This window comes from Cydia fagiglandana, chromosome 7 (genome assembly GCF_963556715.1).
Source record: "Cydia fagiglandana chromosome 7, ilCydFagi1.1, whole genome shotgun sequence".
Classification (NCBI taxonomy): Eukaryota; Metazoa; Arthropoda; class Insecta; order Lepidoptera; family Tortricidae; genus Cydia; species Cydia fagiglandana.
In genome coordinates this window covers 9,749,591-9,774,711 of record NC_085938.1, presented here as the reverse complement: position 1 = coordinate 9,774,711, position 25,121 = coordinate 9,749,591, and the positions used below count along the sequence as shown (strand labels likewise).

Sequence of the window (25,121 nt, the reverse complement as noted above, 5' to 3'; positions counted from 1 at the left end):
AATTTACGGCAGGTAACCAAAATTACCAAACATAAAAGTAAAAAAAAAGTTTTTGATACAAAACAAAAAATCTATGGGACAGGTCGTCCAAGTCAGCCAGCCCTCCAAAGGTACAAAGGCTAAAAATTTTTCATTTACCCATCAAAATGTATTCGGCAAAATGTAAATGTATTCGGTATCGTGTTCTGAGTTTTTAATCAGAACACGATACCGAATATCAATGCCCTTTTTTGTTACATCCTGTAGGTATGTATTTGACGCGTATTGCATCTAATCCCCAATAAGAATCTATTCCTTGACCAATATTTTATGCAACTTTGTCCCTTTTAAAACTTTCCTCGACGCTTAAACGCCAACATTTACTAAGCTAACCTACCTTTTAACCACCGCGATCTCACCCTGCGGTTTTTCTTGGAGACTTGGCTATTATACACTGTTAAAGTTCACAAAACGTCTTTATTGAATGTGGTAGACCGCATTCTTCCTACTTTGTAAGATGTTTTATGACACAGAAAACAAGGTAAGTACGACAGAATTAGTTCATTACGGTATAAGTGAGAAAAATAAAAAAATCGCTACGAACGATGATAAATTAAAACACGACCGAAGGAATGTTGTAAATAGACACGACGGCAGCAGTTTTGCTGACTGTACATATGGTCCTCTAAATTATCAACATAGGCACGTAAAGTACTAATTACCGCACTAGTGAAAATAGCATCATCATGTAGTATAAATCAACATTATAACATTATATCCAGTTTACCAAAATTAACACATGTAAGAAATAGTATCAGCTCCTATCTAAACTCAGCTAATGTACACCTACTTATTAAAAAAAACTAATGGCTCCCCATCTGACTAGCTAGCGTTACTTATGTCGGACATAAAACAAAGAATTCGTCATCGTCGCAATATACTTGGTACTTAGGAAATGAACGACTGCTTTTATGGCATAACATAAAAACGATTGTGCTAGCTAGACAGGTTATCACAGCAAATGCTCTACACTACTGTGAACTAATGCGATTAATACAATTTTTAAAATTAACTACAGTAGCTCTAACTGTACCATTATTTGGTAATATCATTTCAAATTTAACATTTCTGTCTCAGTTTCTCTGGCACGGCATGCTACTTATAACAAATAAGAGCGAATAATTTAGAACGAGTACGAGTCGAAGTTCTGCACTTAAACGTCTGTAGCATGTTTACAGTAGAGACGAGACGTCGAGACAGGATTGCCACAGCCACAGAATTATGCCGCTTTGACAAGTTTATTTTAACGATGAACGACGAACGACAAGTTTCTTTTAGAGTACCGACCTTGTAGCAAAATATATTATTTTTATGCTAACCTGTTTACACTGCGTGTCATGCTCAAACCGGTGCATTTTTTAAATGTGTCTGCAAAATTAGTTGAATTCACATGTTTTAATTCCTACAGTATCATAATTGAATCATAAAATTCATAAAGTCATTAATTATGTGGTTAACGTTATAATGTAGTTTGTGCGATTTGACTTAATTACAGGGATCACAAAACACTCTGTATGTCGGAGCACATTTGAAATGGTGCACTTTCGCATTTGACAGTCGTCAATAACCGAAACATAAGGCTAATCTAATTAAGTTAATTTTCATATTGTTGAATAGTATTTCATAGATAAGTATATACATTTATGTTTTGTATACTACCTACCGGTTCTAACACTTCAAACGCCACAGTTCATTTAGATCCAGTTATCTTTTTGATGCGCAAATCATAAATACTAACTAAATATGTTGATCAGGACGCAGCTAAGCGCCGTCATACGTGTAAATTTTTATTCGTTCAATAAAACACCATATGGAAACTAGGTCTACCCGGAAACGTTAAGTACGGGGTCGTGGGGCTAGCGCCAAAACTTGAATACTATTAGCCTAGATCTGGGTAATCTATGTTAGCTGCTACTTTTTGCAGGCTTCAAGCCACGGGACTGCTATAAACGCCAATAATACTTTCAGAATTGTATATCAAACGTGAAGGGGGCTGGGGACATTTTGATCTCTGGGAAATTAAAATTTCAAAGTTACGACAGTTAGAGCTACAACAACAAAACAAAGCCGAAAGTCCAGACATCATTACCTGTGTAACCAGGTTTACGAAACAACAGAACCTGGAGTTGGGGACACTTTGATCTCTGGGAAATTAAAATTTGCCAGTTAGAGCTACAACAACAAAACAAAATCGAAAGTCCACATGATTATCTGTGTAACCGTTTTTACGAAACCAAAGAACCTATTTATTTTACGGAAACAGTGGCCCAGAGCGGTAGGCGGCACATTTACAATATTTTAGCTATCTTATAGTTCCTGATTTTTCTTCACTGCCAATACATACAACACATTCAACTTGGGAATACGTACCTACATTTCGGACAACCTTCAGCGTGTTTGGACAATAATCGTTTCAAACGGTTCCTATAATGGTCCGAAAGATGACGGTTTGACGGTCGTTAACTGGCTAGCCTAAGCGCTTGTTTACCGCGTTAGGCGCGCGTTCGGCTGTGAAATTGCCCTTACAGCATCTTTGGCCTAACCTTGCCGATTGTGTCATAATTTTACTTATGGGAATGAACTTTATCACTAAGAGCGTCTCATTTGATTGCGTTATACCTTAGGTACGTGAATATCTAGACCCCATCGTATAAAGTTAAAGCGCTTTATCAATGCTTAGGGGCGTTTTGGTCAGTATAGATTTGTAATAAGTACCTAGTGTGTTATGTAGCTTCATAAAATACGCCTCTGGTCTATAACGCATATATCTCGAAGTATCAAATCCTCTCCGGCAATAAATACCACCAATGCTAAAAAGTACTATATATAAGTCGTACACAACGAAAACTTCTGACTATTAATTAGGGAATGCAAATCGGTTATTTTTTGTATGGAAATAATCGGTTATTAACCGAAACCGCGGTTATTACCATACAAAAAATAACCGATTTGCATTCCCTACTATTAATGGTTAAGTTGCTTTTAGTTTAACAATATTTCAATCATCATTTTAATTTTGTTCTCCACCTGTAGCCCATAATTTCTCAATTAGTTTAATTAAATTCGTAAGCATCAGTTTTTGCTCGTAAGTTTTTTTTTCCTAATTAAGAAACCCCATCAAATTCATTCATCGACGTTACAACCGTGGTTACAATTACAACATGACTAAGTTGGCTTAAATTGAATAGATTCTTCAATGCAATTCACTGCATTAATTAATAGATTATTTGAGATACTAGATACATATAAGCAAAATAGATTAAGTTGTATAAACCGCCATGCAGGGGAAACTGAAAGATTACTCATAATAGTCATAATATTCGTTAATAAAGTGAGAATCTGGTGATAGTTATTGCAACTACACCACAAATTACCTACATTATTCATAAAAATCCAAAGTCATCATCGTAAATTGTAAAATAGTTGTTAGTTTGCTTTCCAGCCACCCACTTTCCACTACTAAAGCAAAGTGGATAATATAATTCGTGAACGTCTGTAAACTTTTTTTTCTTATTTTATTAGTTTCACACATTTTGGCACATCTTATTATTATCTTACAGAATTATCTATAGGTTAAATGTGAGAAATGGACTAGGTATCTAAACTTTTATTTGTACGGTATTAGAAATCTTTTTTAACACTCATGAATATAACTAACTAACTAACTATTTTGGCTCAGCGATCCAAAGAGAATCTTGGCCTCCGAAACGAGAGCGTGCCACCTGTCCCGATCCTGCGCAACTTCCTGCCAGTTACTGACGCGAAGCTGAAGCAGATCCGCCGCCACACTGTCTTCCCAGCGATACCTGGGCCGACCCACTGGACGGCTACCAGTCGGTCGTCCCAAGAACGCCTTCTTGACAGCCCGATCCTCTCCCATTCTGAGTAGGTGACCGAACCAGCGAAGTCTGTGCGCTTTCGTTTCGCCGATGATATTGGGTTCGGCCACTAACTCCTCGATCTCGGCATTTTTCCGGATCCTCCAGGTGCCGTCATCTCTCTGAATAGGTCCCAGGATCTTGCGAAAAACTTTTCTCTCTGCTACCAGGAGCTGACCTTCTTCTTTTAGTGTTAGGGACCAGGCCTCACAGCCATACATTAGGCCACTCATGAATATGATATGATGATATTTGGGATGTCGTAATGTCGTAAAACCTACGAGTAAGTAATATAAAAATAATAATACAGGTTGTTCCAAATAGCCAAGGGCGAGGTTTCCAATAAAAAAATGTTCATGATAAGGGGATCGTGTAGCTATTTTTCAAGCTAAAAATTCTGTATATTTTTTTAAAGCCAGGTTTTCTTCTTAAAAGTGTTTAAAAAAAAACTTTAGTAACGACATCAATTGACGACACCCCTGTTTCTCAACAGTCCTTCGAGTTGAAGTGTGAAACGCTTTGCGTAACCTTTGCACTGTGCTGTGAATCTTTCTTCACCACTTATACTACTGTTTTAGCCCTTGGTTTACATCCAACTTTGTGCTGCTAATTGTTAAGATTGGGTAACTGGGCGGGACTCGGACTCTGAAGAAACTGAGATTGTAAGATACAAACGGATGTCTCTAATACTTATTGGAAGAAGGATTGTTCTAATAAAGTTTAAAATCTAAAATGTATCCTCTAGTCTAGGAAGAACGAAGACCTACTCATACTCAATTTTGGTTCTGGTTTTAGCTACCTATGTTTGGTTGTTGTACCTAACGACATTGTTGTACCTCTAACAAACAACTCTTTAAATAAGATGTGTGTAAATATGTGCTCCTGTTCAAAACAGCAGTGTATAGTTTTGCTCTTGATTTTAACGACCTTAGCCTCCAATTCGGTCATCGACCATAAACGGCCGGTAACATAATTATGCCAAAACCTAATCGTAAAGGCAAACATTACATGACATTGTTTTAACCACAAATGACTTCATTATCATTACGTTCCGCCATTTACTCGTGATGATATTTTTTCGAATGACCGCAGACCGGCTAAGTTAGGAAGTGTCGAGGGTCACTGAAAAACTAACGGATAATTTGACAAATCTTAGTGAAGCCAAGGTCGTGGTACCCGGAAACAAGGCGATCATTATCGGAAAATACTTCATTTAATCTTAAAAAGTGTTACGTGATTGGAAGCAGAGAAAACTGAGCAGGCCGCGTAGCCAACATGCCAATCGCTTACGCTCCGTAGCGATCGAAACGCAACTGTCACTGTCACATTAATATGGAAGAATGATAGAGAGACACAAAGTGATTCGATGGCGAAGCGCAATCGATTGTCACCTTGGCTAGGCCGGCAGGGCAGACAATTATGGATTTCCAGTTGCAAGCGTATTATCAAAATTATATTAAGGTTCATTAAACGATGTTACATTCATCTAAGTTTTTATATTGTTAATGCTTACTCAACATTAGATTAACCTAGTTTAAAAAGTTTAATTATAAATTTATGAGTTATAATAGTAGGTACAGTTGCCAAACCTATTTTCCTATTTTTGGGACGGTCTGTATATGGCCATTCATATTAGTGTCACTATAGTCAAGACAGCTAAAAACTTTTGAAAGAATCTGACTGATCTTGAACTAACTCAATTATCGTAACTGAATTTTATGGTTCAGTAGCAAGTTGAGCGAGATCAAAGGACAGGAAGACACCAATCCCAATTTCCTTTTATAATACCACAAAATTGTACTACCTATTCTCGAATTATCATTCCCGAAGATACAATGTGAATTCAACTTTACGTTTTCAAAAATAAGGCACATTGTTTCATGTCAAAGTTTGAGATACCTACCGAAGTTACATTCGGAATCATAACTATACCGGACATCGATATGTTATGTTGGATTAATGAATGGACAGACGGTACCTACCAGAAATTTAAAAGATAGAAAACGTATGATCATTACGATCAATATACACAATAAAACATTGTGAAAGTTCCAAATCATGATGTTCTCAGATACAAATCAAAACAAACATTAATGCGAAAGATGCGAAAACGATGATCTTTTACTTCAATTAATAAACGACATTCTTTTAAATATATTAGGTGAGTACCTAATTCAACTCCGATCGACTGACTCACACACTAATTTCCACAGTATTATTGCATTTTTAACCATCTTCGTATAGACATACAGTAATTTTTTAGTTCAATGGTCTAAATATTCCGATTAAAGCAATACAGTATAGTTTTTTATCCTTCCGATACACGCAGATCTGATTCCGTACGGCTTGGAAATATGTTTTCTCAAACATGCAATGAAATATTGATGTTATGTTCCTTATAATAGGCTGCGAAGTATGACGTTTCAGGTGCGGCTAGGACAAAAGGTCGTTAATGGAATTTCATACACATCTTGCAGGCCTAGGCCGGCAAAGTCCTCTTTTTTAATTTTCATTTCACAGATATTTGTGACACAGCATCGTGGCATTCATCCATTAAAAAAAACTAGAGCCAGTATTTGCTTTATGGTTCATAATGACACTCTGCCACTACGCCTATAAAAAAAAACAAAAAACAATGTTTGCTATAATTTGCAGTTTTATTTGTATAAAATCAACATAAACTTAATAAATAATACATTCTATAATTTTATAATTTTAAATTATAAATTTAACTACACAAATAAAAACATTTCAAATATTTCATCTAAACGTTAGCGGTAAAACGGTCTACTCAAACACGCGTAGTTATATTTTTTAAATTGTTATGGAGGTAAAGTTGAAAAATATTCATTCTGTTTTATTGGATTGATGGTGCGTTGTTGATTTTTTGACTTTAATATGAGTTCCGACGAAATAATGAAATTAATATTAATTGTAATCGTAGGTGTTGGAATTGCCTAGAGACAACAAGCCTCTCCTTCGGACTCGCGATCAACAGAGATAAGACCAAAATGATGGTCGTGGATCGAGCGGAACTAAATCAACCTGATGTCTCCATGATTGGCAACTGTGAGGTTGTCCAAAGCTACATATACCTCGGCTCCACGATCACGAACAATGGTGGGTGCGAGGACGAGATCCGCAGGAGATGTGCTATCACAAGATCTGCCGTTGACAAGCTGAACAGAGTCTGGCGCAACCGCAACATCACTAAAACCACGAAAGTCCGCCTGATGAGAAGCTTAGTCTTCCCAATATTTCTTTATGGCGCAGAAACGTGGACGGTGCGTCTGAAAGACCGACGCAAAATTGACGCACTCGAAATGTGGTGCTGGCGGAGACTACTGCGTATTCCTTGGACTGCGTTTCGGACCAATGTTTCGATCTTGGAAGAACTCAAAGTGAAGGAGAGATTATCGTCGACTGTTCAAATACGAATCCTCAAATACTTCGGGCACGTTACACGAAACCAAAACTCCATGGAACGTCTCGTTGTCCAGGGACGAGTTGAAGGCAAGCGGTCACGAGGTCGGTCACCTACGCGCTGGACAGACCTGATAAAATCTGCGACACAAACCACCATAGTCCAATGTTCCCGTAACGCCGAAGACCGTGGCAAATGGAGGCACATTGCGAGGGCTGCGTTATCCACAATAGATACGTCTCATCATACAACCACGACCACTCTGTCAAGAGTGAACGACTGAGGAGGTGTTGGAATTGGCAGCGTAAGCAGAATTGATTTTAAATAACTTGCTGCCTCTGCCGCCAAATCAAAGACGAAGTATGTATATGGTTGCTTATGGCAATTTTATTATTTGAGAAACTAAGAAAAATGGCTTACAGTTTATTAGAAACAGTTTTGTGGCATATGTTAAATGAATGTAACTACAAATTCGTCAACACTGTGGAAATTATACTTATTTACTCCATGCATAAAGCAACGATGTATGTGAAACATGATGTCAATATGAAAGACTATGTAAACTTATGCGACGAAAACGACAGTCAGACGGATACAAGGCGAAAAAATCAAAGATACATGAAAATATACGGGTAGTAAAAATACACGACTCGTGTAAAACATACGCGTGATAATGATATAGGTACGTGTTGGTTATATTTTGGGTGTAGTTTACTTTTAGTTTTTTCTATAAATAAAACTTGGGTTTCGTGGATTTTTTATTTTATTTATTTCATTGCATGTTTGAGAAAAGCACTATACATACCTCGGCGGGAAATGGGGTTGCCCGCGCTCAGACCTATCCGGCCTCGCTTCGCTCGGCCGTCTATATGTCTTCGGCCGGCAACCCCTTTCGTCCCGGCCTCTGTAGTAATGTACTATTTATTTTTAACGGCTAAATCTTAGGCCGTTGAACCTTGAAATGTCTTTTGCATGATGCATTTGTGCACCTTTTTTTCTTTGAGTTTCGTATAAGTAGGTAACATGTTTGACAACTGTGGAACTAGCAATACTTATCCCTATAAGATACATACATATATGTGTTTGTGTTATTAGAACGATGCCTAACGAAAAGTAAAAACGTATGTATCGGAGTGACAGGTGCTACAAGTCATGTGACTATTTCCATACATTATTTAAGTTTCGACTGGCGCTTTCTATCAACTACGAGTATTGTCATCTTGGCTAGGCGCACAAGGTTTGATTTCTTTCTGAGGCTACATTGTAACAAGCCTCCAAAGTGTGCTCCATAGCAAAGAGATACCTAGCTAGTTTTTGAACTAAGTCAGTTTAGTTTATGTAAGTTGTCCGCAAGTATACATTTAATTTTGTTTGTACTTTCTTTGGTCAGTATCTCAACCAACCTAGAGAACCTCGCTATCATGTTTTGCTTTACCTAATAAGTGCTTTCTTCACATTCGACTCAGATGAAATATATTATGTATATGATCTTCATTTCCGTGTCGTCTAAGATACATCTACTTGACCCCGTTATATGTTTTCATTAGTAACATTAATTATGAGACGAGTGCATTTTAGAGAAACTGCACTCGACATGTAGGTCAGAATCTCATGTTATTTCTAGATACTCGACGGTGGAGGAAATAAAATTAAAGCTCTGCAATGCGATTGCGACCACCTGCAATGAATTTAAAGTTTTGTAGTATAGATCGTATGCAGTGTTGGTCAAACGTTAATTGCAATTGACCATTAACCATTGTATGGCAAACGTTAATTGCAATTGACCATTAACCATTGTATGGTTAATGGTCAATTGCAATTAACGTTTCGGCCAACACTGGTCGTATCTCAAATGCTTATAAAACTTGCTAACAAAAATGTCTTTGTAAAATACGTTTCCACTGTCATCCGTCACCCAGTAACTTTATCCATCTTTATCCACGTGATAAAATAACTGTCACTTTTTAACACCGTGGGTTAGAAAGTGACGGACACCGTTTTATCACGCTGTCACGTAGACAAGAATGACCATCATATCCGTACAGGAAATATTTCTCAGTGTTTATAGTTGCAACAGATGCCAAGCGTGACAATAAAGTATGATGCCATCTTGTACAAAACATCGCAAATTATCTCCGGTTGTGGTATAGGTAAGCTTTAACTACAAAAAGTAACAGTAAAAAACCTTAATTTGACTGTGAATAGGTACCTAAGCGTTGCTGATTTCTTATTTTCGTAATGTTGTCAACGTGGCTAACAAATTAATTAAAATACTTATTCCGACTAGAATATCAGTCAGCTGCAGAGATTTTACCCGGTATTACTGGATTCCGACTTCTTAATAAAAATCTTATTTTAAACCCAGTTTGGTGTGTCTGCGTTACAATAATTTAACCTGGGATGTAAATTATATAATATTTTGTTTAGCTTAAGGATGCGAATACTAAATATTTTGTTCAAATGTTAACCGGAAGAATAATATGACTTGTTGAGTATAAAATGATCAGTTGGACGACAGCATGTTGCTCTTGTTGATAGGACACAACTGTGTGTCGTAAATATCGACGATGCAGGGCGTTACCAAAATAGGATTCAACCGTTGCACTTGATTAGTTTTCATGTTTGAGAACGCAATTTGATTTATATTAAAACAGTTCACAGTAAGAAATCTTCTTCTTCCTTCTTCCTGGCGTTATCCCGGCATTTTGCCACGGCTCATGGGAGCCTGGGGTCCGCTTGACAACTAAGAAGTAAGAAATCTACAGTAGGTATACAGGCATTCATCATCATCATCATCATAAGCTTTGCTATTGTTGGTTGAGTAATCGCCAATCATTTCTTTCTTATGACAGAGTTTTAATTTCTTCATACGACGCATGAGAAAACAGTAGGTATGCAAAGAACAGGAGAATGTACCTAGGTATTAAGTACTATATACCGATCAGTGTATTTTCTTTTACTTTTCTCATCATTTAATAATATAGACTGTTATGTAGGACTGCCGTCTTCCGCCAGTAACTTATATTTACCTCAATAAATGCAGCTCTTATAGGTACCTACATTTATAATCCCGACGTTGCATTTGCATGTTAACTGTAAAAAGGCAACAAAAAAGAACTTGACCGCTAACGTCTGATATTTACATTATTAAACGTTGCACTTCGGCTTAAAAGATAATCATAACAGAGCCGAAGTGTTCGGCCTCCTCGCCGCGGTATCATTTCATGTCCTTATCTCAACTGGCGATCACGAAATTACTTTATGCCTGTACCTGCACTGAAAATTATGCAAAAATGCAAAATGCATCTTAATATCTTAGTAACAAACCATGAAATGCTTTGATAACGGCAGCGATGATGGCAGCTAAGCTAATTTTGCTAAGAGCATCAGTACTTGCGCATGTAAATGTGGCAGCATTCCTCGCAACTTAGTTGGTCGTGCTCGTGACTCGCTTTCTTTGGCAGGACTAGTCTTTAGTACCGATCGAGATAGGGAAGGCACTTAGGACTGCTCTAAGAACTAGAGATATGCTTAAGGATCATTGGGATGTTATGCGACTTTGATTGATTTAGTTAAACCGGCATGTTTAAGTAGGGAACATCTTCTTCCAACAGGCTTGGTGAGAAGATGTTATCCGCGATAAATCGTTTCATGACAGCATTCTTTAACACGCTCTGCCTAATCTGGTGTTGGGTCCGTCTAATAAGCAAACTTCACATCGTTGACCATTTTGGTGTTTACTCAGCAAGTTTTTATTTTGACTCATTAAGTATGGGATGCATTAGAAACTTGCAACTTATAGTTAATTAATTCAAACATGATGCAACACAATACCATTTTAGTCGTTACGGCTTAGTATTAATGATAGGTCATAAATCAAAATAGGTATTCATTTTTCACCGGTATAGAATTATCCGTCGTTCAGATCCACATACATAATATAATAGTTATGTCGCATATTTTAGTACACATTGGCGTCGGTGTTTGTTTGTGTGTTTACCACACATTTCTTTTGTTCTCAAGTTATGGATGTTTCTATGTATTTAAGTTTATTTAATATAAATCCTCGTATAGTAATTTACCTCTCATGGTTTGAAACCCTCGGCCCCTTGCAAAGCTTATAAAATTCCACAAAACACGTTCTCAAGGGCAATTTTTAGGGATTGCAATTTTCAAAAAGTAAACAAAGATCTTAAAATAGAATTCTTGGTTTTGGTCATAATATTGGTACATTTATCCCAATTCATTCAAGTGACGCACAAAGAAAGCGCACATGTGGAGATAAATCAGACGCGCTGACACCGAACAAGACCGACTTGATGCGATGATTCAATTGCATTTTCATTCGCACTTATGCATAACGACTGAATTATGAGTAACACAGATAAGTATAGTAGTTATATTATTGAAAATGCAATACACATTACCGACACCATACACCAACTCGTAATAGTTATTTGTTTTACAAAGGGGCAAAGTTGTTGTTTAACCGCTCGTGTTAATATTGATACCCGAGCAAGCGAAAGATTCCAAAATTGAACCACGAGCGTAGCGAGTGGTTCGAGAAGTGGAATCTTGAGCGTTGCGAGGGTTTCAAAGCACGAGCGTTAAACAAAATTTGCCCCCGAGTGAAACACAAAATTTTTCACCACACCAAACCGAAGCAAATATTAAATGTAAAATATCAAACAAAATCAAACCAAATCAAATCCAAATGAATCTTATTATGCGGCTTATGGCAAACCCCAAAATTGGCGCCGAACGGATGTACTTTTAGCTACCTGTGGCAAAGCGACGAAATCGCGGAGTGAGCCACGCCTGGTAGTACCAGGTACCTAAGGCTAAATAAATGCACGAGATTTATCACGCGAAAATCCGCGCAAAGGCGCATGTTAGCCCAGTTTAGAAATAACCTGGAATGTGACACGTCATTATAACAGTTGGCGGAATGCGAATATGAGTTCTTCGCCTTCCCTGGTTCCGGGGACAGAAAAAAATCACGCCTGAAAAGGAAATCGCTCGAACAAAGTTATATGTGCCGGTGCTGGTGGCGCTGCCATGGTACTGTCGAAGCTAAGTTGCAATACAGCCATGTTAGTTCCTTTTTTGGCCGTTGGCTGTAGTCAGCTTATTTATGGTGTAAGTAGGTGGTCTCGTTGGGTTGCCAGGAATCCGTGAGGGAACAAAAAGGAGTTTTCGCGCTAATGAGTGTTCCATATAGGAATTCGATCGATTTTAGGAATCATACATTCTGCTGTTAAACTTTTGTGTGTGGTGGAAAATAAAGAAAGGTACCTACTTACCTATGATTCCTATGAATCACCATAGAACAAGCACTTATACCGGGTGTGGCCTGTAACATGAGCATAAATTTAAACTGTCGGCTGTACTCCTCATACTGTACAACATTTGTTCAGCGACTTTTAAAAATAAGTTGTGGTTTGATTTTTAATACACTTTAAAGTTTATTCTAAGACGCAATGTATTGCGAATTCTGTTATGTTTAAGGCGTGACAAGCAACGTCAATCACAATGATATGACGTTGCGATGACGTCCATTGAAAATAATATTTATTTTGTATGAAAAATAGGGAGTCTAAATACTTCATAATTTTTAAAAGTAAAAAAATTTTTTAAAGAACAAAAGTGTCACCGTTTGAGGAGTACAATCTATGTTTTAATTATTTGCTCGTGTTACAGGCCACACCCGGTATACCTATAATTTATATATCACATTAGCACCAATAAGTACCTAGGTATCTTGGTAGTCTGTACCATACCAAGTCATTTTTATTTCTATCGCATTGGTTATACAAATAAGCCTGTTTTGGTATCTTGTAGCTAACTATTACATTATTTTACAGCATCATTGCATATAAATATTGCACCATTTCACTTACATAACTTGAACATATCGAACACACTAAACAATGTGAACAGATTAGCTCCAATAGACTTATTTAGTTTATTAACAGGATATAGCCTGTGATAACGATATACCTGTTAATTTTACGACTGTTTAAATCGACAGAGATTTGCACTGACTCTTAAACCCTTGGAGATACTGTCCATAGTCTAACTTTACGGTTTGATACAGTTTAGGGGTGTTGGACACAATGTTGCCTTTCTCAAAACTAGATCGCATCGATATATTATCAATTTCTCACTTTTCGCCAACAGTAAACATATTCTAGGTGCATTAAGTTGGCTAATGAATGGCACTACCTTCTACTAAGTGTTGGGTGTCATATAAAACGTGATGTTTATAGGAACATCGGTTGTTGTTTATTCCTGTGATTTTATGTAACGCTGCTGTTAGCTAAATAACTTTCGCCGAGTCTGTGCCTAAATATCGAGGGAAAATTTAAGTTTTATTGTTTAGGCACACACTCACAGCTTCATTTTCCAACATTATTTCTTTCTTAACGCGACATTTTAGGAAAGTATTAAAAGGTAACTTTTACCAAGTTCAAACACTAGCCACGACAAAGAGGTGGAGGAGTAACTTATTTATTTAGTTTCATGATATTGCTCTTAAGTCTTAATGTTTATTTACCCTCCCCTAAAAGACGAAGAGATTTATATTGATTCGGCCGATAATTTATCTGATCTTAGGTGCTGTCGCCGAAGTGTTTTATCTGAGAATTAAACCACAATTGGAAAACTTTAAATGATTTTTTTGTAGGAAACCCCAACGACAAGATCCTCTACGGGCGTCCAAACAAGCGGCGCAGCGCGTCGTTCCCCGCGCCGCGGTCGCTCGACCGGCGCCACTCGCTCCGCATCTTCGGCTCGTCCAGCAAGTACCTGCAGCGCTGCGCCTCCACCCGCAGCCTGCACCACAAGCACAACAACACGACCGACAGCTCATCTTCCACCGACTACCCGCCCAGCGTTGAATCAGCGTCGCCTAGTAAGATTTGCGGTCCCGTGTAATGTCGTTTTTAACCGACTTCCATTTCATAGAAGGAGGAGGTTCTGTATTCGGTTGTGGCTATTTTTTTTTTTCTATGTACGTTCACCGATTACTCCGACATCCGTGGTCCGATTTGAGTAATTCTTTTTTTGTTTGAAAGGAGCTACCTCCGAGTTGGTCCCATTTTAATTTGGTTCTGTTCTGATGATGGGATCCATGAGGAATTGAGGGAACTCCTCAATTTTTAAAGGCACATGCATGGTGATTTGGGTGTTTTCTTAAGCAACTCGAGCATTTTCTCCCGAAAACCACCACTTTGATGAAGCAGACCTGATGATGATGATTTTTTTGATGATAATGATGATGATTTTTAAATGTAGTATGTTCAGCGATTACTCCGGCCCTTGTGATCCGATTTGAGTAATTCTTTTTTTGTTTGGAAGGAGTTACCTCCAAGGTGTTTCCGTATTATTTTTGTTTCTGGTCTGATGATGGAATCCATGAAGAATTGAGGGAACTCCTCAGTTTTTAAAGGCACGTGTAAAGTGATTTCGGTGTTTTCTAAAGTAACTCGAGCATTTGCTTACGAAAACCGCCAATTTGATGTAGTGCAAGTGCCTTACCACGAGTTTGACATTGACATACTCGCTAAGTTAATAGCGACGCTAACGTCTTCGTAACTTACTTTTTATGCATCTCGCTCGAACTAATATGCCAGTACGAGCGAGATGCAAAGAAAGTAAGTTACACACACGCTAGCGAATAAATCAGTGTCAAACTCTTGGTAAGCTGGTAAGGCTACTGATCGGGGGTTAGGGTTAGGAGTTAAGGGGTCGGGGATTAAGGGGTCGGGGAATGGCGGTTGAAGGGCTGGTTCAGGGTCAAAGGGTTCACGGATCAGGGTTTGATGCACTGTGAGGTAGAGTGATCGGGGGGTTGAGGGATTGGGTCAGTGGCGGACTGGAGGTTGGATTTAGTGTAGTGACAGGAATTATAATTTCCCAGACGGACTCAAGAAAATTCCTGATTACATATTTATTAAAGTAGGTACACGAATTTAGTGTTAATCATGATGTTGTTTTTCATTCATGCGTCGCGCTCTGAAAAAATTGAAAAATAAAAACTTTTTACAAAAAAAAGAAAACCGACTTCAAAAAGGATGAAATAAAATATTATCCTTTTTAAGTCTATGCGTTACCAACTGATATGTTTGAAGTCGGTGCCAAGCCAAGTAGTAACAATACCCGTCAAAAATAATCAGCTTTATGACTATAAATCCCATTAGAACTGTACTGATAACTATTGTAAATGTGTAAGTAATTCTGTCTTTGTCGCCTTTTCATGGCTAAACAACTGAACCGCTTTAGGTGAAATTTGGCAAGAACGTAAATTCCTTGAATTGTTTTATATTTTGAAATGTAGTCCTCTGAATAAGGGACGGGAAATAACTCAGTCCCAATCCCACGCTTGCGTGCCGACAAACATAGTACGGACTGTACCAAGAAGGTTTGATCGTGTGTTCTGAGGTGTGTTCTTAGGTACAGTCGCCGTCAAAGATATGTTTACACTTTTGCACCTTACTCCTTTGTAATAAGACGAAAAGTGTAAACATATTTTTAACGTCGATTGTACCTACAGAAAGTACGTTCATTGTCGTCGTGTAAGGCAATCCAACGTACATCCTTATCGAATCGCACCAAAATCATGGTATGCTTCAAAAGTTGGCTTGGCACCGACTTCAAACATATCAGTTGGTAACGCATAGACTTAAAAAGGATAATATTTTATTTCATCCTTTTTGAAGTCGGTTTTCTTTTTTTTGTAAAAAGTTTTTATGTTTACCTATAGTTGCTACGAGTACCTACTGTAGACTAAACGGTTAGAATATGGTGTTCGCTTACCATTAGCCGAAACGGACATAGGCTTTGCCATTATCGTGATATAAAAAGACCTTGTGGCGTTGTAAGTTATTATATCTTCAGAGCAATCGTAAAAGAAAGCTGTAAGCAGGTACTTAGTGGGGCGGAATTGTTGCTTTTCGTAGTCACCAATAATTATTAGTGTAATTATAATTTTTTGAAGTTTTTTAAAGCAAAGTGGTGTGAAAACAGGTGGATAATAGCTATAGTTGTCGTCCACGATCCCCGCATTTCTACCCTGATTTTTAGCCTAATATGAATTTGGTTCTAATTCTAACTCATAAATGAAGGTTTATGAATTTGATTTAATTCCACTAGCATACTACGCGGTTGTTTCAGAAAAAGCGTCCCTGCTGTCCCGCTTATTCAGACGAAGCGGCCGCAGCAAGCAGGCGCGGGCGATGAGCACCTTCTCTGCGCAGTTTCCCCCCACCGAGTGGTTCAACTCCAAGGCGGTGCACCTGCACTGCGTTGCTACACAGACTAACTCTAAGGTATGACTGATGTTTGACACTACCTTAAATCTGTTCCCGTTTTGTTAACTTAACCATTGAGACCTGACAATACGCAGGTAATTTCCCGACGATATTATTTCGCACAATGCATCAATGTTAAATGGATACAGTTAGCGGAGGCAGTTATAAAGTTGACCCAAAAAATTTTTATTAAGCTATGAGCTTCATCACATATGTTCCTTGAGTAATTCTAAGCATTTCAAGCCTGGGAGGCAATAAGAAATGTGCGTCTACTCGGATTTGTAATGGATTCAAACTTTCAACCCCTTTTTAACCCTGTTAGGGGATGAATTTTACAAAACGCTGAAATTACTTTTCCTGTCTTTTAATAATATCCCCAAATACAAAGATTCAAGTCCCGCGTTCGAAATTTTTTTTGATATCCATACAAACTTTCAACCCCTTTTTCACCACCTTAGGGGATGAATTTTCAAAAACGCTGAAATTAGTTTACTTGTATTTTAATAATATATCGTTTTACGAAGTTTCAAATTCCTAGCTTAAAATAAAACTTGAACCCCATACAAACTTTCATCCCCTTTTTAACCCCCTTAGGGGTTGAATTTCTCAAAATCGCTTCTTATCTCTTGTACACTTTATAAATGTAATCTAGTGTGCAAATTTCAACTTTCTATCTTTTGTAGTTTCGGCTCTGCGTAGCAAAAATCTCCAACCAAATTTTTCACATTTTTACGTTTTTCTTGTAAAATTACTATGAAACTGAAAAAAACAAATATCAGCAATGAATTATACGTCTTTGGTTTATACGAAAATGATACCAAACTTGCCCTTGTAGCCACCAGGATCATAATAGATTTTTTTTAAAGATCTCCCACCCTCCCCGACTAGACGCACGCTTCTTTTTGCCTCCCAGGCTAGAAATGCTTAGAATTACTCAAATATCAGATGTGATGAAGCTCATAGCTTAATAAAAAAAATTTGGGTCATGTATGGCAGCGTTACATAACTGACTCCAGTAAGTACCTTTTGGCTTTTAGCAAACTAATAAAACCTACAAAAGTTGGAAACCTTAAGAGCCTGGGCCGTTCGTGGAAGTAATGCTTGTTGTTTTGTATTTCCAGGAGTCACTGCAGAGTCAAACATCATACGTGTCATCATATTACGACGGATCAGAGATTAGCAATCGGTCGTCCACGCTCCCGCGGCGACACAAGCGGCATCTTTCCACCGAGTCCGGGCTCGCCGGCTCCGTCCACTACGACCACTCTCCGGTGCGCCACTCCAGTCCCAGCTCCGGCAGCCTGCCCCGCTCCACTCTCAGCAGAAGCTCCACCAACAAAACTATGCTCGACCACTTCGGCTCCCCACAACGAAACAGCGACCCTAAGCTCAGAGATAGTCCGAGCGGTAGCTTGAGAAGAGTCGACTACGCGCATTCAGACCACATCATGTCCACTAGCGGCCCCTCTAGCCTAGAAAGCACAACCACACATCGAACCCCAAGAAAAGACTCCAGGAACGGATCAGAACAGAACTCACCCATGAAAAGAAACTATCACACAAGTGGCAGCAGCGGTCACTCCAGCTTAGAATCCCACATATCAGACCGCACGCTGAAACCATCCCCTAGTCACAGCAACGCGCCGGGCCTGAGCAGAGCGCAGTCGCTTGTCAAGGTTCAGAGTTTGCAGAGCTCACCCAAGAGTCTGCATAAATACAGAAACAAACCACCGATGGTTGGCGGCGAGACAAAAAACGGCAAAATTTCCCCGAGAACTTCTCCAAAAAACTGCCCAAGTACCCCCAAGAAAACGGCTACACCGCTGCACAACAAAGCTATAGGGCCGAAGGCAGAGAGCCCCTCTCCCACTATGATGTCATCCGCTAACGCCAACAACTCCATTACGCTTAAAGTTACCACGAATACGATATCTCAAAACGGTGGAACTAACACCAAGGTTTACGTACAAAATTCACCCGTAAGATCCGTAATCACGTTCGAAAACGGAAAAGTTACTGAAACAAGCAACGGCAGCAATATTTACATCATCAATGATGATAGACAAGTTGTATCCGTGTCGCAAAACGGTGTCGGGAACCAGACGGCAAAAAACCCAACTGAAACCTCATTCGAAACTTGTGTTGAGAAAAATAATCAGCTCTATCAAGATACAGAACCAATCAAAGTTCAAGAAAATAAGTTCAATAAAAATTCAATAAACGATACCGGTATGAATAATAACCGCAAGTTGTCCTTGCAAATTGGAGCTACAAATAATAACAGTTTCATATACAAAAATCAACTAAACAATTCGAATGAGGTCGCTTCAAACCCTGCATCTCCAGCTATACATAATAACATAAATAATCTGGACAACACCACAAACAGCAACCCTTCAACTCCAACTAAGAGCTACGATAATATTATTGGATCTCTGGGAAGCCTTAGGTATCAAAAAAACTCTCTGACATCAGCTAATGGCGGACTGCAGACAAATATAAATTCAAACAGTGAGTTGAAGAGCGTCGATTTACTAAAGAAAGCTGCAGCGTTACAAATGCTGAACGGACTTCCGAATGTAAATAACAGGATGAGCTCGGATTCCATCGCTAATCTTTTATCAAAAGGCGTTGAGAAACCCACCGTGTTAGGATCCGAGCCTAACTTGGCTTTAAAGAATCAAGACACGATTAAAGATATCAACACGTCGACGGAAAAGATAAATAGTTTGGAGAATAAACAGAAGAGGTACAGCCTGAGCCAGGAAAGTAAGAAAGAGAAGCAGGATTTCTACAACTTCCCTAGCTTAAGTGACTTGAGCTTTAATTTCACTAGTTTAGCGGCACAAAAGATATTAAAGGGGGTCAGTATAAACAGTGTGGACACACTGGTGGAGCTCAACATGGCGGCTACGACTGAGAAGCAGAACAACCGTGACGTCGCCGCCGTGTGCACCGACTTCGGTCTTGTATAGTAGATATAACACTTGTTCATTTTGTTAAAAATGTAAAATAGTAGTCTTAACATTATAATAATAAGTTAGTTGTGTAACTTATTCATAACTACTTTATAACAAGCTTTAGATATGCACTACACGTAATATTTAGTTCAAGACCTGTACTCATTTTAAGAATTTGTACTCCTCGACATTTTTGAACTATCTTTTACTGTATCTTACTAAAATCGTTTTGAAACTACTAACGCGTCAACAAAACGTAGATATATTAACGTAACAATATTCATACGTGTATTATCTTAAAACATAATCAGTAAATTCTTAGTTTGTAGCTCACTTTAAAGTAATGGGACAATAAAATTATCATCATGTGAGTAAAGGTTGCCTAAATCAACAATATTCCACAGAAAGCTAGTGCCTATAAAATGTAGTATTAAGATTGAATTTCCTCCACACTAAGTTCAATTCTCCAACGTCTTGCACCTAATATTTATCACACCTATCCTATATTTAGCCTACGATTCCCTGCAACAGCACTTGTAATTGTGCCATCGCTATCCAGTGTGAAAGTCGAGTACAAACTAGAATACCTGTCACCATTCAGTGAGCCAGAATCCATCCACCATTGGGAATTTATAAGAGTTTAATTAAACAAATGTCATGTTTAAGTGCCATAAATAAAATCATAGTAGAATGCATGATGTAGTTGAGCTGGCAAAAGATTGGTGTTGAAAATTGGTATCTGTAACATTAGATCTGCATGTGCCACTGATTCACAAAATCGAGGATATTTTTATGGCCAAGATATTAAATATGCATAGATAATGTTAGGTTCAAGTCCTTGTCTAAATATAACCTGTCAAACAAGAAAAAGTAGAAAAAGGCGCGAAATTCAAATTTTCTATGGGACGATAACCCTTCGCGCCTACATTTTTAAAACTGCTCTTTTCTACTGACGGAAATGGCTTGTTACGGTTTATATTTGGGCTTCGAATTCGACAGCCGATAAAGATGGCGCTGTTCGGCTCCGTGCATCATGTCATGCGGTAGCTCTGGTTGTCAGCACTGCCGTCCTCAAACTAAAAGGCCGCAGAGTAGTAGACTAAGCGGCCTCTTAGTTTGAGGCCAGCAGAAAATTTGACGTATGATAATACAGTTACCTCAAAACATGTTGCGGCAGCGCCAACTACTTCAGCTGTAAAACTTGGGATACGATTTTTTAGACTACAAATCTTCTACAGTAATACATTCAAACTAAAACATTCAAAATGAATTCCTTCAATGCTGAGAGTTCATAGCATCTGCTGTTAACTTCAATTTTTTTGTTGTGAAGTCATATGATTATGGAGTTATGAATCATTTTAAGAATAAACCTAAAAAAAATGTTCGATTTTGTGAACCATATGGTACAAGTAGAAACATAAAGGGTAATATTTATTAATTAGGGAATGTAATCGGAAGTCAATGCATAGATCCTAGAATAAGTGTTCCATAACGCCATTTGTAAAAATGTATTAACAATAAAAGTTGATGCTTTTAATATTTTGTTTTATTTTTGTGACCAAGGCTTATTTCGGGGTCTTTTTATTAAATTCAGTAAGTAAAAAATATGGGGAACAGATCTCACAAAAATATCTTATTGGAGTCCTGCCTAAAATCATTAAGTGAAAGTCATAAAGTCCTATAGGCACATTAGGAATGATCCTATAGGATCATGCCCATGTAACATCAACTTTGAGGTACGGGGTTATATTTTGGGGCAACTGTACAGATAGAGAATTCGTTTTTAGAGCTCAAAAAAAGTGCTTACGATCAGTATGCGGTATACAAACCACAGAATCATGTAAACCCTACTTCATTAAGTTAAACGTACTCACACTTCCCTGTCTTTATATTTACGAATCCGCATTATACATTAGATATAACCCTGACCAATTCTTCCACTTCAATAGTTATCGCCAACAATATAAAATAAGCTCTAGGTCATGTAAAACTGCACTACTAGCAAAAAGCTTTTTTGGAATGGCATCAAAGATTTATAACAAGCTACCAAAAGAGATTTTAAAAATTCATGACTTAAAAAAATTTAAAAAAATGTTGTATGATTTTTTAGTAACTAAAGCATATTACTCAATACAAGATTTTTTGTCAGACAGTGGAAACTATATAACCTTTTGATTTGTCATGTATTACTTTATATTATTAAGTTTTACGCTACATGTATTTTGTAACTATTTGTATGCCATAAGGCGAAGCATAGTGATACTTACTTCATCATCATCATTGGCCTGTCACATCAATAAGATGATGGTTTAAACAGCGTCTATATTAAGAGTGCGGCACTTCCGCAAATGACTATTAAGCCCAATGCGAGAGCGGCAGCCGCGACCGCATAGCTGGCAGGAGAATGCCGTGCCCGGTGACGAAGGTGGGAGAGCGGCGCGTTGGTGTCTCAGTTCTCGCCTAGTGTGAAGAAGGCTAAACCACGCTTTATCGTGTGCAACTACCCCTTCACCCAGGGTTTTCCTCCAGTGGTCGCGATCTTCAGCCTCCCTTTCCCAGTTGGTGGGAACGATCCGGAAGGACAACATGTCTCGCTTTGCGCTATCCTTAAAACGAAGCATTGGTCGCCCAACCGGTCGTTTAGCGTGCGCTATTTCGCTCAGGAGAGTCTTACGTGGCAAACGAGAGGGCTCCATCCTGTGCACGTGCCCCAGCCAGCGTAATCGTCTCTGTTTCAAGATTGCTGTGATACTGGGTAAACGTGCGATACTAAGTACCTTCTCGTTTGTGACTCGATCCTTCCACGAGATGTTTAAAATGCGTCGAAGGCAGCGCATATGGAAGTTGTTCAATTTCCGTTCCTGTTTGACATACGATGTCCAAGTCTCAGCACCGTACAAGAGTATGGACAAAATACATGTCTGGTAAACGATCATCTTTGTGTTTACGGTTAGATGTTTATTATCCCATACTCTTGTATTGAGCCTCCCAAACATCGTAGATGCCTTGCCAATACGAATGTTAATCTCTGCATCCAGTGAGAGATTATTGGTCACGGTTGATCCAAGGTAACAGAAACTTCCAACTTAGTGATTATATGCTCTTTGCTTCCAACAACTTCCAGAGGCAAATCATCCAACTGTATTGTTGGGTCTTGATTTGCGCCTTGAGCCATTACGACTGTCTTCTTGACATTAATCGACATTGCAAAGAGTTTGCAAGCCGCATTAAATTTGTCTACCATACTCTGAAGCTCCTCCGGTGACGTAGCAATGAAAGCGGCGTCGTCGGCAAATAGCAAACTGTCAACATACAAATCCTCGCGGTATTTTTTGGATTTTAATAGTGAGATATTGAACAGTTTACCATCCGACCTGGTGTGTAGATGTATGCCTTGAGTGGTGTCCCCGAAGGCAACTTTCAGAAGTACAGAGAAAAAGATTCCAAACAATGTAGGCGCCAACACACAGCCCTGTCTTACTCCCCTACGCATTTCAACTTACTTACTTACTATATGTATATTTAAGACCTACTGTTGTACCTACCTATGTTAAACAAATAAATAATTTGGAATTTGGAATACAGTCTACCCAGCTCTCTAGCCCATTGTAGGGTCTGCCATCTTGTGGCTCAATTCGGAAACTAAACTTTACTTGGTCAGCTTGGTTCAACTTGGCTCAACCAACTCTATGCACAATGAAGATGGCAGAAAAAGCAACACCAAATATTTTTTGACAATGCAAGAATCTGACAGACTTGTCATCATCAATGTCAATATTGATTATTCCAAGACACATCTCACAAAAATATTGCATAAATAAAAAGTGGTGGTGATTCCATTATTTTATCCATTACATTGGCTTGAAACAAACAATGGTAAATTGCAATTCCTTGGATATCAAGGGTAACTAAGCACACCAGATTATTGCCTTTACACACATCATCTTTTTGTCCACTTAATTTCTTTGAGAACCTGTATGGTAATGAGTCTCAATGTTTTGATGATGTTTATCGTAGTTCAGAGTTTGGGATCTCTTACTAAATAACCAGAAAAATCATCAAAATTTTGAAAGACTATAAAGATACATTCTTTATCGTTTCATTCCAAAGAAATTTAGGAGTATACCCATAACATTGACCTACAGTTGGATATTATATTCTTACATGAATGTAAGCATGCAGTTTGAATAAAATTCCAAAATTAGCTGTTTGATGCGTAAAAATATAAAACTTTATTAAAATCTATAAGTAACATGATTTAAGTAAATTCACTTAATATAACCCTATTTTTTATTTAAGAGCAAGTTATTGTACTGTGCTCCATTACGTCACTTACTTGCGAAGGCTCGGTCTCAGTTTGACTCTTTATGGAATTCAACCAATCATCTGTAGGATCTATCTTAACTACCTCGGGATCAGAACTGTCACTCTTTTCATCTTCTGTAACGTTCTCACTGATTGCTTCTTTATTTTCTACACATTCAGGCTCTTGCGCTGGCTTAACCGGTGCAGGGTCAATTATTACTTCTCTAAACTGTTTGGAAACTTCTTCAGTTCTTATGTTCACGTAACACACACAATTCTCCGTTCTAGTCAACTGTCTTAGAGCTGCCTCTTCTATAGCCAAATTTTCATCCTTTTCTTTATTCAATTCCTCGATAGTCTTATAGGAGTACATGTGGTCATCATTCGGACTTACGTATTCTTCCAGGGTAAATATACTATTATCAAAATTAAGCTTTTCTAAATCGATTACACCGTAATCACTTACATTTTCTAGTAATGTGGACTCATTATCATAAGATATATGGATATTTTGAACACAGTTTCGCTTCAGATCATTGTCGTTTTGGCATTGTTTACGTATAGCATCGAGCTGCCTCAGCGTCTTGAGTTCCCTCGCCTTTAGAGAAGCGTAAATGCGAGCAAATGACTGTTTTACTGTTGCTTTTAACTGAAATCAAACATATATTTTCTGGTAAAATGATATTATTAAAAAATTTATCAGACATTCGTGTTAAATAACTTAAAATAACTTACGTTTTCAATATTTTGATCAAAATCATCTGGATCACTCGCCATGTTTACTTTGACTTTCGTAATTTTTTTTTAAATGGTGTTGCCATTTTCAACTACCAAGTTCTACCATTTGCGCTGCCGCTTTCTACTATTTCTTTAAAAGATGGAGTCGCACCAAGAAAAGTCTGCAGCGGATTTGATAGCCCACGCAGTGTAAGTGTTATTTATATGTCACAATTTCATAGAAGATTGACGTTTAAAATGACACTTGCACTGCGTGGGCTATCAAAATCGCTGCAGATTTTTCACGGTCTGACTCTAAAAGGCCAAGGGCCAAAAGAAAAAATCCACGGATTCGGTATTTATTGCAGCTCCAATAGTTTGTGAAAATTGTGAAAGCATCATCAAAACTGTCACCAGGTTCATGCTTGATGCTAGCGTATATTATAATTGCAAGCACACTTGCCACCTGGGAGACGATATTATCCCA

General features: G+C 38.2%; 2 protein-coding genes across 2 annotated transcripts in view; one reads left to right on the top strand and one right to left on the bottom strand.

Annotated features, from left to right (window-relative positions):
* LOC134665862 (probable serine/threonine-protein kinase DDB_G0267686) overlaps nt 1-21,149 on the top strand; it is a 207,467-nt gene extending 186,318 nt beyond the window's left edge. Inside the window, exons 7-9 of the mRNA XM_063522895.1 lie at nt 14,027-14,254; nt 16,516-16,670; nt 17,774-21,149. Coding sequence (XP_063378965.1) covers nt 14,027-14,254; nt 16,516-16,670; nt 17,774-19,627 — 2,237 coding nt within the window. The 3' untranslated portion in view covers nt 19,628-21,149. The remainder of the gene's footprint in view (nt 1-14,026; nt 14,255-16,515; nt 16,671-17,773) is intronic.
* Nucleotides 21,150-23,815: 2,666 nt separating this feature from the next.
* LOC134666310 (uncharacterized) lies at nt 23,816-24,745 on the bottom strand. Its single transcript, XM_063523459.1, has 2 exons — nt 24,653-24,745; nt 23,816-24,566 (listed from the first exon to the last, which is right to left on the bottom strand). Exons 1-2 carry the CDS (start codon nt 24,692-24,694, stop codon nt 23,907-23,909), a joined length of 702 nt encoding a protein of 233 aa, XP_063379529.1. The 5' UTR covers nt 24,695-24,745; the 3' UTR covers nt 23,816-23,906.
* Between the last annotated feature and the right edge of the window lie 376 nt (nt 24,746-25,121).